The 14,074-nt window shown below is 37.7% G+C and overlaps 1 protein-coding gene across 10 annotated transcripts in view; it reads left to right on the forward strand.

Moving 5' to 3' along the window:
• The window catches only part of TTBK2 (tau tubulin kinase 2), a 106,355-nt gene that overhangs the window by 16,784 nt on the left and 75,497 nt on the right, over positions 1-14,074 (forward strand). For 8 of the 10 annotated variants that reach the window (XR_003926272.2, XM_030034746.2, XM_030034784.2 and 5 more), the window contains one exon: positions 11,052-11,211. Coding sequence is in view for 9 of the 10 variants with exons in the window: in XM_030034746.2 (XP_029890606.1) it covers positions 11,143-11,211 (69 nt within the window). In the remaining variant the exon portion in view is untranslated. Of the gene's footprint in view, positions 1-2,230; positions 2,440-7,652; positions 7,704-11,051; positions 11,212-14,074 lie in introns of all 10 variants that reach the window. The other 2 variants (XM_030034765.2, XM_030034755.2) reach the window with 2 other exon arrangements.

The following is a 14,074-nucleotide window of genomic DNA, read 5'->3' on the forward strand; positions in this document are numbered from 1 at the left end:
CTGGCAAGCATTCTATTCCCATTGTCTGAAGAAAAATTTATTATCAGTTTTAATGTATTTTATTTTTCTTCCTCAGTCTATTTTGCTTTTTCCCTGTTGTGCTTTTGCACTTGCTGTAATTTACTATTTCTTTCATTATTTCGTTTTTTCTATTTAGAAATTCTCTTAACCTGGTGTTCATTCATGTTGGCTTTCTTTTGACCTTTTTCAAGTCTTTCTTAATTGATATTTTATGCTTTGTTTCCTACTTGGTCTGTGTTAGAGAGATTGCTTGGTTTGCAAGACCAAAATAAAGCAGAAATGGGAGATATGGTCAGGCAGTATCTCTAAAAAATGTGCCCATGAATTATGTCACATGCTGAATAACAACCTTCTGAAGAAGGATTGTGTTTAGATATCCAAGGAATCTGTTCCAAATTTGAAAGCAGAGCCATTAATGATCCAGATGGAAGATCATGAGTCAGGTTTTCTATATGTGAATAATTTGTGCAAAATTTTTTTTTCATGCAACCTGAATTAAAAATGTAAATATTGAGCTTGATAAACGGTAGCTCATCAGCCTAAAAAGTATAGCTCTTTGTGCTGTAGTGTGTATTCGGAAGTGATCTAGAAAAGATGCAAATACTGAAGTTAGAAAGTCTGGTGATACAAGGGTATTAAAATTAGTAAAGAAGAAGACAGTCAGGGAAGAGCTGGAGAAAGACCTTGCAACTCTGAGGTAATGATAAATGAAAATTATCATAAAGCAATTTATGTAGGGAAAAATACTTTTAAAATTTACACAGTGATGAGCTTCTCTGGAATGGGGTCTTGCAGGTTCTCTGAGAATAGCAGGTCAGTGCCTAATAACAATGCTGGTCTCCGCATCTCAGAGGGGATGTAATAGAATTGGAAAAAGCCCACAGATGGTGATCAAAATCAGTGAAAGACTAAATACGTGAAGAGGTAAATGAGGGGGCATATGGTAGCCATGTATTCCCTGTGTAGGACTAAGAGGTGAACGGGGAGCAACTGTAAAGTCTACCTTCCAGTACAAGGGTTAGTGAACCTCAAATGTAACTAGCAGAAGACAAATTGGAAACAAAGATGTGCTTCTTCCCACAGCGTGGAATTAAGTAGACTGTTATGGATGCTAAAAGCTTTCATGGATTCAGAAAAGATCTGATGAACTTGGAGATGAAAAATCTTAAATACCATCTTTGGCTCAGAAAATGTTTTGTGTCCCAGCTCACTATATGCTCAGAAAATATTCTGGGAAAGTGTGATTATGTGCTTTCTGTGTCCTTGTATTCTTCCCTAGACGTCTGCTGCTGGCAATAGTCAGAGACAGGAGATTGGGCTAGGTGGATCTTTTATCTAATGCAGCCTGTCTGCTCTTGTGATTAGCTGTCCGTGCTATCTACTTTTCTACTGTCTAACCTATTTTTTTTCTGCTGCAAATTAAGTTGATATTTTTGGATTTGTCCCAACTTTAAATGCCTTTGCCAAAGTTCCATTTCAGTTTTTTAATACCTGTCTTCCATTTCAAACCTTGAAGGACCTCCGATTAGCAGCTCAAGTTTAAGTCACCGTTGCTTGAAGCTGCCTTCAACTATGACTACAAAGCAAGTGCACGCTCTGGCCAAGTCATGTTGTTGACTCTAACCCCTGTACCTTGGAAAGCCCCAGCACGAATGTTTTTTAGGGGCAGACTGGTCTGGCAGTCCTAGATGAGCTACCCATCTCCTTTGTTTTTGTGGATTGTGCTTCTAGATTCGATATTGCCTGAGCCCATGTGATCATTGTGGAATATTCTGTGAACAAGGTAGACTCCATGGCACTGTAGAGAGCTCCTCTGAAGCCAGCTCAAACTGAAGATAAAGTAATAGCTTGTGCTGTTCTGCTGGCAATAGCTTGTTGTATGTTTATTTTAGCTGCCTTAGTGCCACCTTCTTCAGCATAGCCAAGCACCAAGCCATTTCCCACTTCATGTCATTTGACAGTTCATAAGGGCCCACTTAATGTGGCTGTCTCCTACCCGCTGGTGCTGGGGTTGTTCATATCAGTGCTGAGTTTGTCTTGGCATGAGGGTCAACACAGGGTCTCTGTAGTTTTTCGTCTTCTCTTTGTGCCTGACTTCTCCAGCACAGTTGACCTACTGTTGGAAAGTACAATCCTCCTTGAAAATAGTGAGGTGTCTCCTGCATAAACTATAATGTGATGGTGCATCTTTCCTCCTTAACTCTTTCAGGGATTGCTGCACTGTGTGGCAGGATGGCTGTGCGTTCCCCTCATCGAGGAGGCCAAAGCCTGTCAGAGTTTGGTAGACCTCCTGCACTGCGTGGGCTCACTCAGATTCCACCTTCCTGTCAGCTAGGCTCTTTTGGAGTCATCTTGCTTGGTGTAGCAGTTACTGATCCCATTTCACACACTGGCAAAAAGGAGAGCTACTGTCTTCAGGTACTTAAGGAGATGGAATACCTATGTGTGGAATACATGGAATACCTCGCTCTCTATCACAATACTGCTGCAGATTTAGAGCTATGTGCCCCTAAGATAAGGATGCTAAGAGATTAGACATTACATATTAAAAAAAGGTTATTCCTCTGTTTTTCTCCTGTTCTTCTTAGCAAAGGCCTTATTCACTACGTTTTTGTGATGTGCTTTATCAACTGACATATCAAGGAAAGTCTCAGCTTTTGTCAGTGAGGTCCGGATTGCTTCATGCATGGTGCTGCAGCCTGGGCACAATACAGTGAGTATAGTCTTGTGGTCTGCCAGCTGGGCTGCTTGTCTGCCACTGGCAGCCTTGGTGATCATTTGATCAATATCAGTGCAGACAGCATTTTGCTATTCGCATGTCACCTATCTGATCATGTCACCAAAGTTCCTCTGCTGATTTTTTTGTATTTTCAAAAAAGTGAAGTGTTAGTCCCATTTATATTTATAGTTTACCCTGAACTTTACTTGATTGGATTAAGCATTGAGAAGTTAATAGCAGTTAGTTGTATATATGCTTTTGCATCATTCTTGCACAGTCCTTAGCAGCAGCTCTTTTCTATAAAGTGCTGTGGATCTACTGCCAAAAGTTGCGGAGGCTTTGGAAGAAATTCTTCAGAGCAGTGTATTGTTTGCCTTCTTGCCTTCTGTAGTTGTGTGATGTGTGCCTGGGTTGGGCATTTATGTTTTTCCTTACTGAGAAAATTGATTTATGAAATAATAGAAATAGATAGTACTAGTGGAAAGGGCAATGGTTCGAAGTGTCTTAAAGGATCAATTTATGTTATTCCTTGGTATATAAAGTTAGTGACATTGATAGTAATCTATTAATATTCTAAGTGTATCCTAAGAAGATAAATGACTATTCCAACATTTCAAAAAACTGGAAACAAAGATTTTTATTTTGCTGATAAATCCAGACTGTGAATAATTTGATATTATATTACTATGTCATTATTTAAAGTATCTTAATTGTTTGACTTCAAGCTGTCTTTGTATCAGTGTTCAAACCCACGTTTCACGATCACTTAACTCTTCTGCAATGAAAATTTTACAAGGATCTTGAAAAATAATTATTGTAATGCTGTGTAATTTAGGTAATTGCAGAACTGACTTTCCATTTGTGTGTTTAAAAATATTTTTGGCTTCATGTAAGTGATCAGAGAACTAGTTTCTTTGAAAAAGACTTACGACAGGTAAAACAAATTCTTGCAATAGCAAAAAACCCCACTTCTAGTTCCATTTAGGTTTTGTTGTAAATACAACAGTTATAGTGAATCTAAGACAAAGAAATACAGCTCTTTTTTTTAAACTTTGCTTTAAAATTAATTTTGGAGCAATTAATAAGGTTTCACAAGCTTCTTTTTAATTTGGAACTCTGAGTTGTGGGGAAAAAATTTAGAATGATACAGTGTTATTTGGAATGAAGTTAACCTCTCCAAAGGGTTAGGTTTCCACGTTAGTATTAAAGGCTCTGCACCTGAGGTTGTAGTTCAACAACTGGTTTGAGTTGAAAGCACCACAATAGTCCAGCCTTTCCCTGTCCCCCACAGCTAACTTCCATTCATTCTCTTTTTCTGACATAAGTCTTTGTGCAATTGTGTGACAGATCAAATTAGGAAATTAACTCACTCAGCTAAAAAATACCATCACAAAAATATCATGGATTAAATAGAGGTTTTGTTTCATGACTCATTCTAATTCTCCCTGACCAAAAATTTCTGATTTTCTGTAGGTAATAAATTACATGCTGTGTTTCTCATAGGAGCCACAACCCTATAGTCTCTCCCTGTCATGCGCATAGCCAGGTGCTTCCCTTCCTTTATGGCAAGGTATAGAGTACTTTTTATCTCAGTTGGTCTAATCAAGAAACATAATGAAGTTTACTTCAGTGCAATTGCTGTCAAGTTCAATTTAATTTTGAAGTTGCTCATTCTATTTTGGACTTGAAGAGGGGTTTGTGTGCTTAAAACATGTAGGGTTTTGCCACCTGTATCATTTGGTTTAGTAAAAGATAATATACGCCTTCCATAAATGTTGCCTTACTTGGGTTTTTGTAACGTTTTGATGCTGAAATCTCTTGCAGACTGGAAATAAGTGTGGTAGCTTGAAATATGTGTTTTTAAAATAAGACTGTTATCTTGAAACTAAACGTTATATTTTTAACTCTGTCTTCAAACTGAGAAAATATTGCCACTTTGTAATAACAACATAGCTTTAAGTGCAGAAGTTGCCAGAAGGAAATCTGGACTCTTGGCAATAGCACACAAGACAGTTGGGAGCTTTTCACACCTGGAATATGCAAGTGGTGATGAGTATTTTGGCACCCAAGAGCTTGAGATAGGAAAACCTAAAATGGCATTGGTTATCTGTTGAATTTTTTAAAAGATTTTCTTCACAACCAGTACAGTTGGAAATTTAGGTCAAGGTCTTAAATTCAGTTTTCTTGTTGACATGCTGAATGATGATTTTCAGGACCACAGCTTCTAATGAATGTATTTAGAAAATATTCAGGTTGTAAGTGTAGGATAGCTTTCTAGTTTGGATGTTCAAATAGATGCACTTAAAACATTTCTGGCCTTAGAATTTACAATCTGAACGTGCTTCTCAGCCTAAGACAGTGGACTTTACCATAAATGTGGTAGAATTAGGACCTTTGAACATTTCCTGCTCTGATGTTCTCTTTATGTTGACTTGTTAAACTTTTCTTTGTTCCTTTAAGTTCTTTTTCTGCTCAGAAGTAGAAAGTACAGAAGTGGAAAGCAACTTTGGTAGATTCCAGTTAATTTACTAGATTCTTAAATGAACTGAAGGCAGGCAGATAGAGCTCCTAATAAACATAGAGAGTTCCTAATAGCAAAAGGTTGATATTATTCCACAGGGGAGGCAAGAGGACGTATATTTTTCCTTTCTGTGGAACAGAAGTAATCTTTTGTCCTTACTTGCTTTGTCCTGAAGCTTACAGTACCTCCTTTCAGCCAAAATGTCTGTGTTACTTTCTCAACCTTAGATCTGGATTTAAACGTCTACAAAGGCTAGTAAGCAGAGATTGGCTTCAGTTTAGGGCCATCTCTAAAGAAGTTATGTACACGCACACAAATTACATAAAACAATTGCCTTTGCTTGCTGAGCTAGAATCAGCTTTTACAAAATTGACTTGTTTTTTTCTGGAAGTTTTGCACTGTTATTTTCTAATAGCATATAATCTTTTCGTGTACTTGGTTGGGGTAAATTAAAGAAGTCTTTTGTGGGGGTGATATGTAGTTAAAAGCAGTTAAGTGGATAGAAGAGCTTATGGATGCTGTTTGTACAGTATGAAATTCTGGATATAAGCACTGACTCTCCTTTACCTGTTCTTATACTGTGATCGGTTTCCAGGCAAAGGCTTATGTTATAGGACTGTGGTGGGTTGACCCTGGCTGGACACCAGGTGCCCACCAAAGCCACTCTATCACTCCCTCTCCTCAGCTGGACAGGGGAGAGAAAATAACAACGAAAGGCTCATGAGTCGAGATAAGGACAGAGAGAGATCACTCACCAATTACCATCACGGGCAAAACAGACTTGACTTGGGGAAGTTTAATTCATTACCAATCAAATCAGAGTAGGGTAATGAGAAATAAAAAATAAATCTTAAAACACCTTCCTTCCACCCCTCCTTCCTTCCCAGGCACAACTCCACTCCCCATTTTCTCTCCCTCCTCCCCCCCAGCAGCACAGGGGGACAGGGAATGGGGGTTGAGGTCAGTTTGTCACACCTTGTCTCTGCCGCTCCTTCTTCCTCAGGGGCAGGACTCCTCACTCCTCCCCTGCTTCAGCGTGGGGTCCCTCCCATGGGAGACAGTCCTTCATGAACTGCTCCAGCATGGGTCCCTTCCACGGGCTGCAGCCCTTTAGGCACAGACTGCTCCAGCGTGGGTCCCCCGTGGGGTCACAAGTCCTGCCAGAAAACCTGCTCCAGCATGGGTTCCTCTGTCCACGGGGCCACAGGTCCTGCCAGGAGCCTGCTCCAGCACAGGCTTCCCGCGGGGTCACAGCCTCCTTCGGGCACCCACCTGCTCCGGCGTGGGGTCCTCCCCGGGCTGCAGGTGGAGATCTGCTCCACTGTGGACCTCCCTGGGCTGCAGGGGGACAGCCTGCCTCACCCCCGTCTTCCCCATGGGCTGTAGGAGAATCTCTGCTCTGGCGCCTGGAGCATCTCCTCCCCCTCCTTCTTCACTGACCTTGACGTCTGCAGGGCTGTTTCTCTCACATGTTCTCACTCCTCTCAGCTGGCTGCAGTTTCTTGTTGCGCAGCGACTTTTTCACCTTCTTAAATCTGTTCTCCCAGAGGTGCTACCACCATCGCTGATGGGCTTGGCCTGGGCCAGAGGCGGGTCCATCTTGGAGCCGGCTGGCATTGGCTCTGTCGGACATAGGGGAAGCTTCTAGTAGCTTCTCACAGAAGCCACCCCTGTAGCCCCCCCACTACCAAAACCTCACCATGCAAACCCAATACAGGAGCAAAGTCTTTACTCGTTGTGTTGTCCTAGTTGTTGCATGACCTGTCACCTGGAAATAAATTTGACAGAGGGCTAATTACCTTTAATTGTGATAACTCTTGCTATCTTACACATTTCCTCTGATTTGATAAACTGGTCTGATAAGGAAACTGATGAGTTAATGAATATAGAATTTTATGAGATATATTGCAAATAAAATGGCTGTTACTTTTTTAGGAGAATTATAAAGTGTTCGTTGTGCAGAAAATAACCGTACTGCCACCTGTAAAACTGCACTGCTAAAGGATTCATCTGTTTAATGAGTAAGGGAAAGCTTGCACCTTAACTGTATGTCATTAACTGTTCATCTACTTCAGTGGGATACAGAGCATGCTGGAGCTTTCTTAAATCTTTTAACAGCATTGTATGCTGTTAAACAGCTACACTGAAAGCAACATATGGCTGCATTTCAATAATACAAATGGGACTGTATGTACTTTTATGAGTCTTTTATTCATCTGTGGAATTTAGAATGGGCCAAACAATCTGAATTCAAGTCCTTCAAAATTCAGAGATGTTTGTTTTGTCCTGAGCACCACCTCCAAAGAATGCATATTTATGTTTGTCCAAAAGTCCTTTAAATGTAGTCTTCTCCAATAATGTCTTTTTTTTTTCTACACGAATTTGGAGAAGGCGATTGTAACCTAAATTGCACCTACCAGAATACGTGTTTTTTATTATTAGGTGAGGAATATAAAGATATTTATCCACTGCAGTACATTAACAACTAACAGATTTTCAGTTATACAGTGTTAAGGTCGTTAGAGAACACATCAGAGCAATGAAGCCATCTAGATCAGATTGTGAATAAAGGCTTTAAAGAAACCATATTCTCGCAGCAGTGCCTGAGTGTAAGCATGGAGGTGTATAAGCATCTGATAGAGTTGTGATTTAGCAGAAGTATAAAACAGCTTCAGACTTAAATTAGGGAAAAAAGAGTGCTATAACAAAGAAATAAAAAATGTCATCTTTTCTCTCTATTACGTATTGGTATGATTGAGTGTAATTCAGTGTTGGTGTCTAACTCAATGTTGCTGCCCATACCACAAGAAGAATATGGAGCAAGGAGAGGATTTTCAAAGGAGGACCACATAAAAGACCCATGGGATAAGAAGGGAGGCTTAAAGCTTTATTTATTGGTTTAGAGGAGGTTAAAAAATGTGTTTAGATGCTTAAATGAGGTGAAATTACTGGGAATGAAATTTGGTTTCTAAAACTGTAACAAAGTCATGTGGTAAGAAACTAAAATTAGGCAGATTAAACCTTGAAACAAAGCAAGCCATGCTTACTGTGAGGGAAGGGATGTACTGGAACATGTTACCAGTGAAGACAGGGGATTCTTCATTATTTGGACTCTTACATATTAGCGTGTGCTAATTCACTGAAAGGGGTGAAGTTATGTGGCCTGATCAGATAAAAGTTTGGGCTAATTTCAAACTTTCTGGCCTTGAAATTTGTGACTGAATGCTCCAGCTACTTTATTTGGGGTCTTGAACAAAACAGGATTCTTCAAATTAACATCAACATGTTTGTAAAACTTGCATTTTTCAAGTAAAATAGTGGTTGCAGTTGATTATTAAGCTTCAGGAGGTGTCTAGCACCTTGTCTTCAGGGGCTCAGGAGAGAACTTTTGCCTCCTGTGCATGACAGTTTAGTGGGTCCTGGGGTTTTGGTGCTTTGAATACCAGTGACTGTTGATATAGAATGGATTTTATTGCTTTGTAATGATACAGGATGACAAGAGATTTAACAAGGAATTAGTCTATTGGAATAGGATCGAGGAATTGTGTATAAATGAGGATTTTGTTACGCTGGCCATGCAGATGTTATCTATGGTAATACGGTACTTCTATGATAATTATTAAAGTATGGGATGGTTCTGTGGATATATGTTTTGTACCATTGAATTCTGGGCCAGTTACTGATGCTCTCATAGTATGCTCAAGAATCCATGAATGAATAGTTCTTGGAAATGTTTGTCAGAGCTATGACTATAAATTGTAATTTGAAATGTATTTAAAAAAAAAAAAAAGTATCTGATCAGGTATCAGATTAAGGCTGATAGCAGTATTAAAAAAACTCTAAAACCACTGTTGTTGTATCTTTGCTTTAATAAAACATCTACTTATCCAACAGATGATGAATTTTGCTCATGTTTGAAAGCTTCAGTAAAAATCATACTTGCCAATTTTAGATTTTTCTAGATTTTTGAGATTAATTATTTCTCTATTACTTTTTTTAAGCAGGTGTCAGGAAAAAAAACCCCTTCAAGTCCCAATATAGGAGTAAACATATTACTTAGTGAAGACCACCACCTACTTTGATGTAACTGGGGGGTGGTGGAAGGGAAGCAAAGATTTGATCAAATGGAAAAATCACCATACATGCTGTAAGCATGTAATTTTGGAAATAGACCTTTTCCCCTTCATTAGTGCCATTTCATTTTCTCTTTGACTTCCTTAGTTCCTGACTGTGTTATGATAATTCGGTTAGAAAGGCCAGTAATTATGGTCAGTGGTTAGTAATGTTAAGGGTGTTCACATAAATGACTATAGTTCTCTTTAGAATTTTGACCTTATCTGCAGGGGAGAATTTACCAGCACTGGTAGAATTTAAATTGGTTTTGTTCAACTTGATTGAATTGCAGGGTGGACGCTGTTACTCAGAATATGCAATATTAATTTGGTTTCCCTTCATTTGTTTGAATTAAACCAATTCAGGCTACATATTCTGAATGAACACTCTTTTACAGGGATGTAATCCACTCTAATTTGGTATAAATTTAGATCTTCAGCTAACCTAGATTAATTTTTCTCCGGAGGGGTCTGTTTTCTGGAGTTGGTTTAAATGTCAGAATTCACAATTGAAGCAGAAAGGCATAAATGAAATATGAAAAATAAATAGGAAAGAATATGAAAAAACCCCCACAGTTACTGTCACGTCAAATGAATGTCTATCTTAAAAGTCAGGTTGTTTAAGCAGCAGGTTGTTTTTTAAAAAGCATAATTTAGCCCCATTAGTAAATGTGGCATTTATCCACATGGAAGGACATACTGTTAATTTAAATCAGAATGTTTGTACCAATTTTGCATATCATTTGTGTGTTGATTCAGGGAGAAAAGAATTTTTCACTTTTGGTTTATGCTATTTAGGAAGTCATAGAAATAAACCCAAAGCAAATACACTTTTGAAGAGTCTTATCATTGGATAAGAGAGTTTGTACAAAGAGTTACACTTGTATAATTATACCACTGTAACAAATAAGCAGAATTCTAGAAAAGCTTCAAACAATAGAAATAAGCTTTTAATTGGTTGTAGTAGTTGCTGATGGGAGCCATTATGCATGGATTAATCTTCAAAAGATGAATTTTTATATTGCTGTATAAAATTAGAGATAATTGCCTAAAGCCAGAAAATTAAAAAATTAAACTGATAGAATTACCCAAGACAAGTTTTTTTCCCTTTAGCTATTTGTACCCTGACATAAACCAACAAAATTGTACTTTAGGCATATTTAATCATAAGTAATCCTAGCTATGTGAAACACATTGTAAAATATGGAATAGTCTGTATGCAGTGCAATAAATTAAATTACAATTCCGATTTAAGTATATTGTTAATTTTGTAATTTTTTGGTTAATATTACCTTAAGCTTATTATTATATTTTACTATTACTTAAGGAATTGTTTAGTAAATTATTAATTAGATTTTTAAAGTTATTAAAATTAAATTTAAATGTAATTATGATTTACAGCAATTTGAAACTGTCTGCAGAATATAACTCTGAAAATGTTTATATTCATTAGTACTATTGAGATTGGGACTGGAGGTTTGAGACAGAGCAACTTAAGAAAATAAGGAGGAATATACTTGAATTTCTTTCTGTACTGGAAGTTGATTTCTAGAATTCCAACATAAGTCACTATGGGATACAAAGCTAGTTAAGGTGCTAGGTGAGAAATGCAACTTTTTCTGTATTTCATGTTATTCTGTTAATCATTGAGGTCCCATGTTCTGCTCTGTTTCTGCAGTCACTGGTTAAATGGAAGCCACACCTGGGATCTGGATGGTTTCTACTGACATAGACTTTGCATAGCAGCTCCATCGCTTCAGGAGGTTGCAATGAGTGGAGGAGGGGAGCAGCCTGACATCCTCAGTGTGGGAATCTTGGTCAAAGAAAGATGGAAGGTGGTGAGTATGCCTTCCTGCAATTCTTTTTCTTCTTTAAAACATGTTTTTAAAAAGAAGTAGTTTGCACTTTGAATTCTGTTTCAAAATTCTTGTGAGATGTATTTTGCTTAATACTTATGTTAAATGGTGAAAGGACTTGAAAACCACTTGTTTCTCTTATCCTACTTTAAAAAGAAGTTACATGGATTTAAGGTGGGTTTTTTTCTGGTAAGGACCTAGGAAAGCTTTTAAATCCTGACTTAGTGCCTGTTCAGAGCGCAACTGGAAGGTCCTGTTAGTATATGAAATCCAATCAGCCAGTGATTATGTCAGTTTGTTTCAGAAATCAGTCGGGCACCCTCTTGAAACTAGTCAGATTTTGAGATTTGTGACTTCTTATAGGAATATCTTTTAGGACCTTGCTGTTCTTCTAATTAGAAATTTTGTTTGTTATATTTTGTAGCATAGATTTATTCCTGGCTGATTTATATCCATTTGATCATGTACCAGTATTGGCTTTACCATAAATAGCTCTGTTCCCTTTTGGTGTTCTTATCCTTGATTTACATCTAGAGGGAAACAGTATCCATTTGAAACTATTTTTGCTGGGGAAAAACAGGCTGAGTTCTCATAGTTCCTTCTCCATTCCCCTGATCGCTTTAGAATTTTTTTGCTTGTGGATTTTTTTTAGATTAAAAAAAAAAAAAGGAAAAAAAAAGCCACCTCATAATAGAACATTCTGGGTATCTCTGTGTGTTTAGTAGGCTGCAAACAGATACTGAAGCACTATTTTTTGCACCATCTATGCTTCTTATTACTCTCATATTTCAGTATTTTATTTAAAACTGTGAGACTGAACATAGAAGATACAGATTCATCATTCATTTCAAATTCATATAGAGAAAATAATTTCAACTATCTTGTGCCCTATCCTTCATTTAAAAATGCAGGAAGCTGATACTACTAGCTTTGTGTAGGAAACCTTTGTATTTCCTTTTGTGTAAGTAGAACCTAAACGGCTATCTTTGGAGTGTAAGTATTTGTAAAATACTTTCTTATATTGCATCTCAATATTGCAGTGAAGTAAAAACTGAAAGTGTAGTCTTGAATCAGATCAAATAGAATAAAATAGCATTATAAATAGATAACAGCATACTAATATATCAATATCCAGTTGTCTGATATGTGCAACAGTAGTCCTGTTTTCTTCAGGTTTATTTTCTTTCCTGTGTAATGAAGAATGATGATCAGATTGGTGTCTTTTGGAAAATTTTGAGAGTAGGCTGTTGTTCATCTCATGTGATTATACATTTTAACTTGTATGTATTCCAAATCAAGTATAACAGGTAGATGAGTGCCAAATACTGTCTGTGGGTAACTCTTCAATTTCTTAATTTCTGTAGCAAACATTAAGGATTTCTTGATGGCATCTAAGGTGATATACTTCTTTCTAGATTCAGGATTTCATAGGACAGTCTGCCAGTGGAAGAAAATAGCATACAAATTTTAGAAATTCCTTAGTACTTGACATATATATATATATTAACATAATTAATACTGGTCTGGTAGGTTATGAAGTATTTAAGTTTTTTGCTAGTGTTCTTGAAGCAGTAGAGTACCTAAAAATTCCTTGTGTAGAAGGGTGAGGTGGTATAAACCAGTGGACTTTCAAGTTTTGGTGACAATGAGTATTGTCCCTATTTATCAGTATTACTTCTGATTGTTCCTTGTGGAACTCTCCCAATATCCTGGGGTTTTTTTTCCCCATTGAAGAATGGCAGCTCTTGTTGTATGATTGCATGAGATTATTTTGTTGTAAGCAGTTTAAGAAAAAAAAGTACGCATTCTGGAATTTACGTAAAGATTTGCAGCTGAAATGCAATTTTCAGAATTTTTGCTGCTCAGGACCTTGGTCTTTGTGAAAACATACCTGGAATTTGTGGACATGAACATTTTTAAAAACTATGCTTAATTAAACTTTATTTTAACCTAGATGTTCTTTAGAGTGATTCTATTTTGAAAAGCAAGCATAGAAAAGACATTATAAAATATTTCTTCCTCAATGACACCCTCCCTTTCTACTTGTCTCTGTATCTATTAGCATTTGCTTTTATCCTCTGTTCATGCCTTTTCTCATCCCTCTTTTTTGCCTTTGAAGCATTTATTACAATCCTGACTTGGAGAGACTTGATTGTAATGATGATTGTTTTTAGGTAGGTTTAAGAACGTCATTCAATATGCAGTGTATGTGAAAGTACCAAGATAAAACATACTGGAAATTGTATGCTTTAGACTTGAAGCATAGAAAGAGATCGGAGTGGAAGAGAGAATGGAGGAAATGAGTTTGGGGTGTGAGGTGCTGAATGCAAAGAAGAGAAGGTTGAAACTAATGTACAAAATGGGAGAATGTGGTGCAGGTGTAAACGAGGGCAACATGGTCTTTGTCAAGGTAAAAGATGTTGAGCAGATGTGGCAGGAGGCCAGTATGTTTGAACAGTCAGCTCCTGTCTGAACTCAGAAGCAAAACGCAAGTGAACAGAAGGTGGAAACAGGGATGGACTGCCCAAGATTAATATGGAGACATTGCCTCTGTGTGTTGGGATGAATATAGGAAAGCCAGAGCTCAGCTGGCAGTTGAAACTGGTGAGGGATGTGAAAAGCAACGAGAAAGGCTTCTACAGGGACAGTGGCAGCAAAAAGAAGACCAAGGAAGATGTAGGCTCATTGCTGAATGTGGTGCGTGACCCAGTGACAAAGGGCGTGGAAAATATTTTTTCTACAATCAAAGAGAGGTTCATTTGTCCCTGGAATTATTGACTGACGTCATTATTGGGTGTATGTTAATGATTCTGTTGTACTTTATCTGAGGATAGAAATTGATCTG

This window comes from Aquila chrysaetos, chromosome 2 (genome assembly GCF_900496995.4).
Source record: "Aquila chrysaetos chrysaetos chromosome 2, bAquChr1.4, whole genome shotgun sequence".
Classification (NCBI taxonomy): domain Eukaryota; kingdom Metazoa; phylum Chordata; class Aves; order Accipitriformes; family Accipitridae; genus Aquila; species Aquila chrysaetos.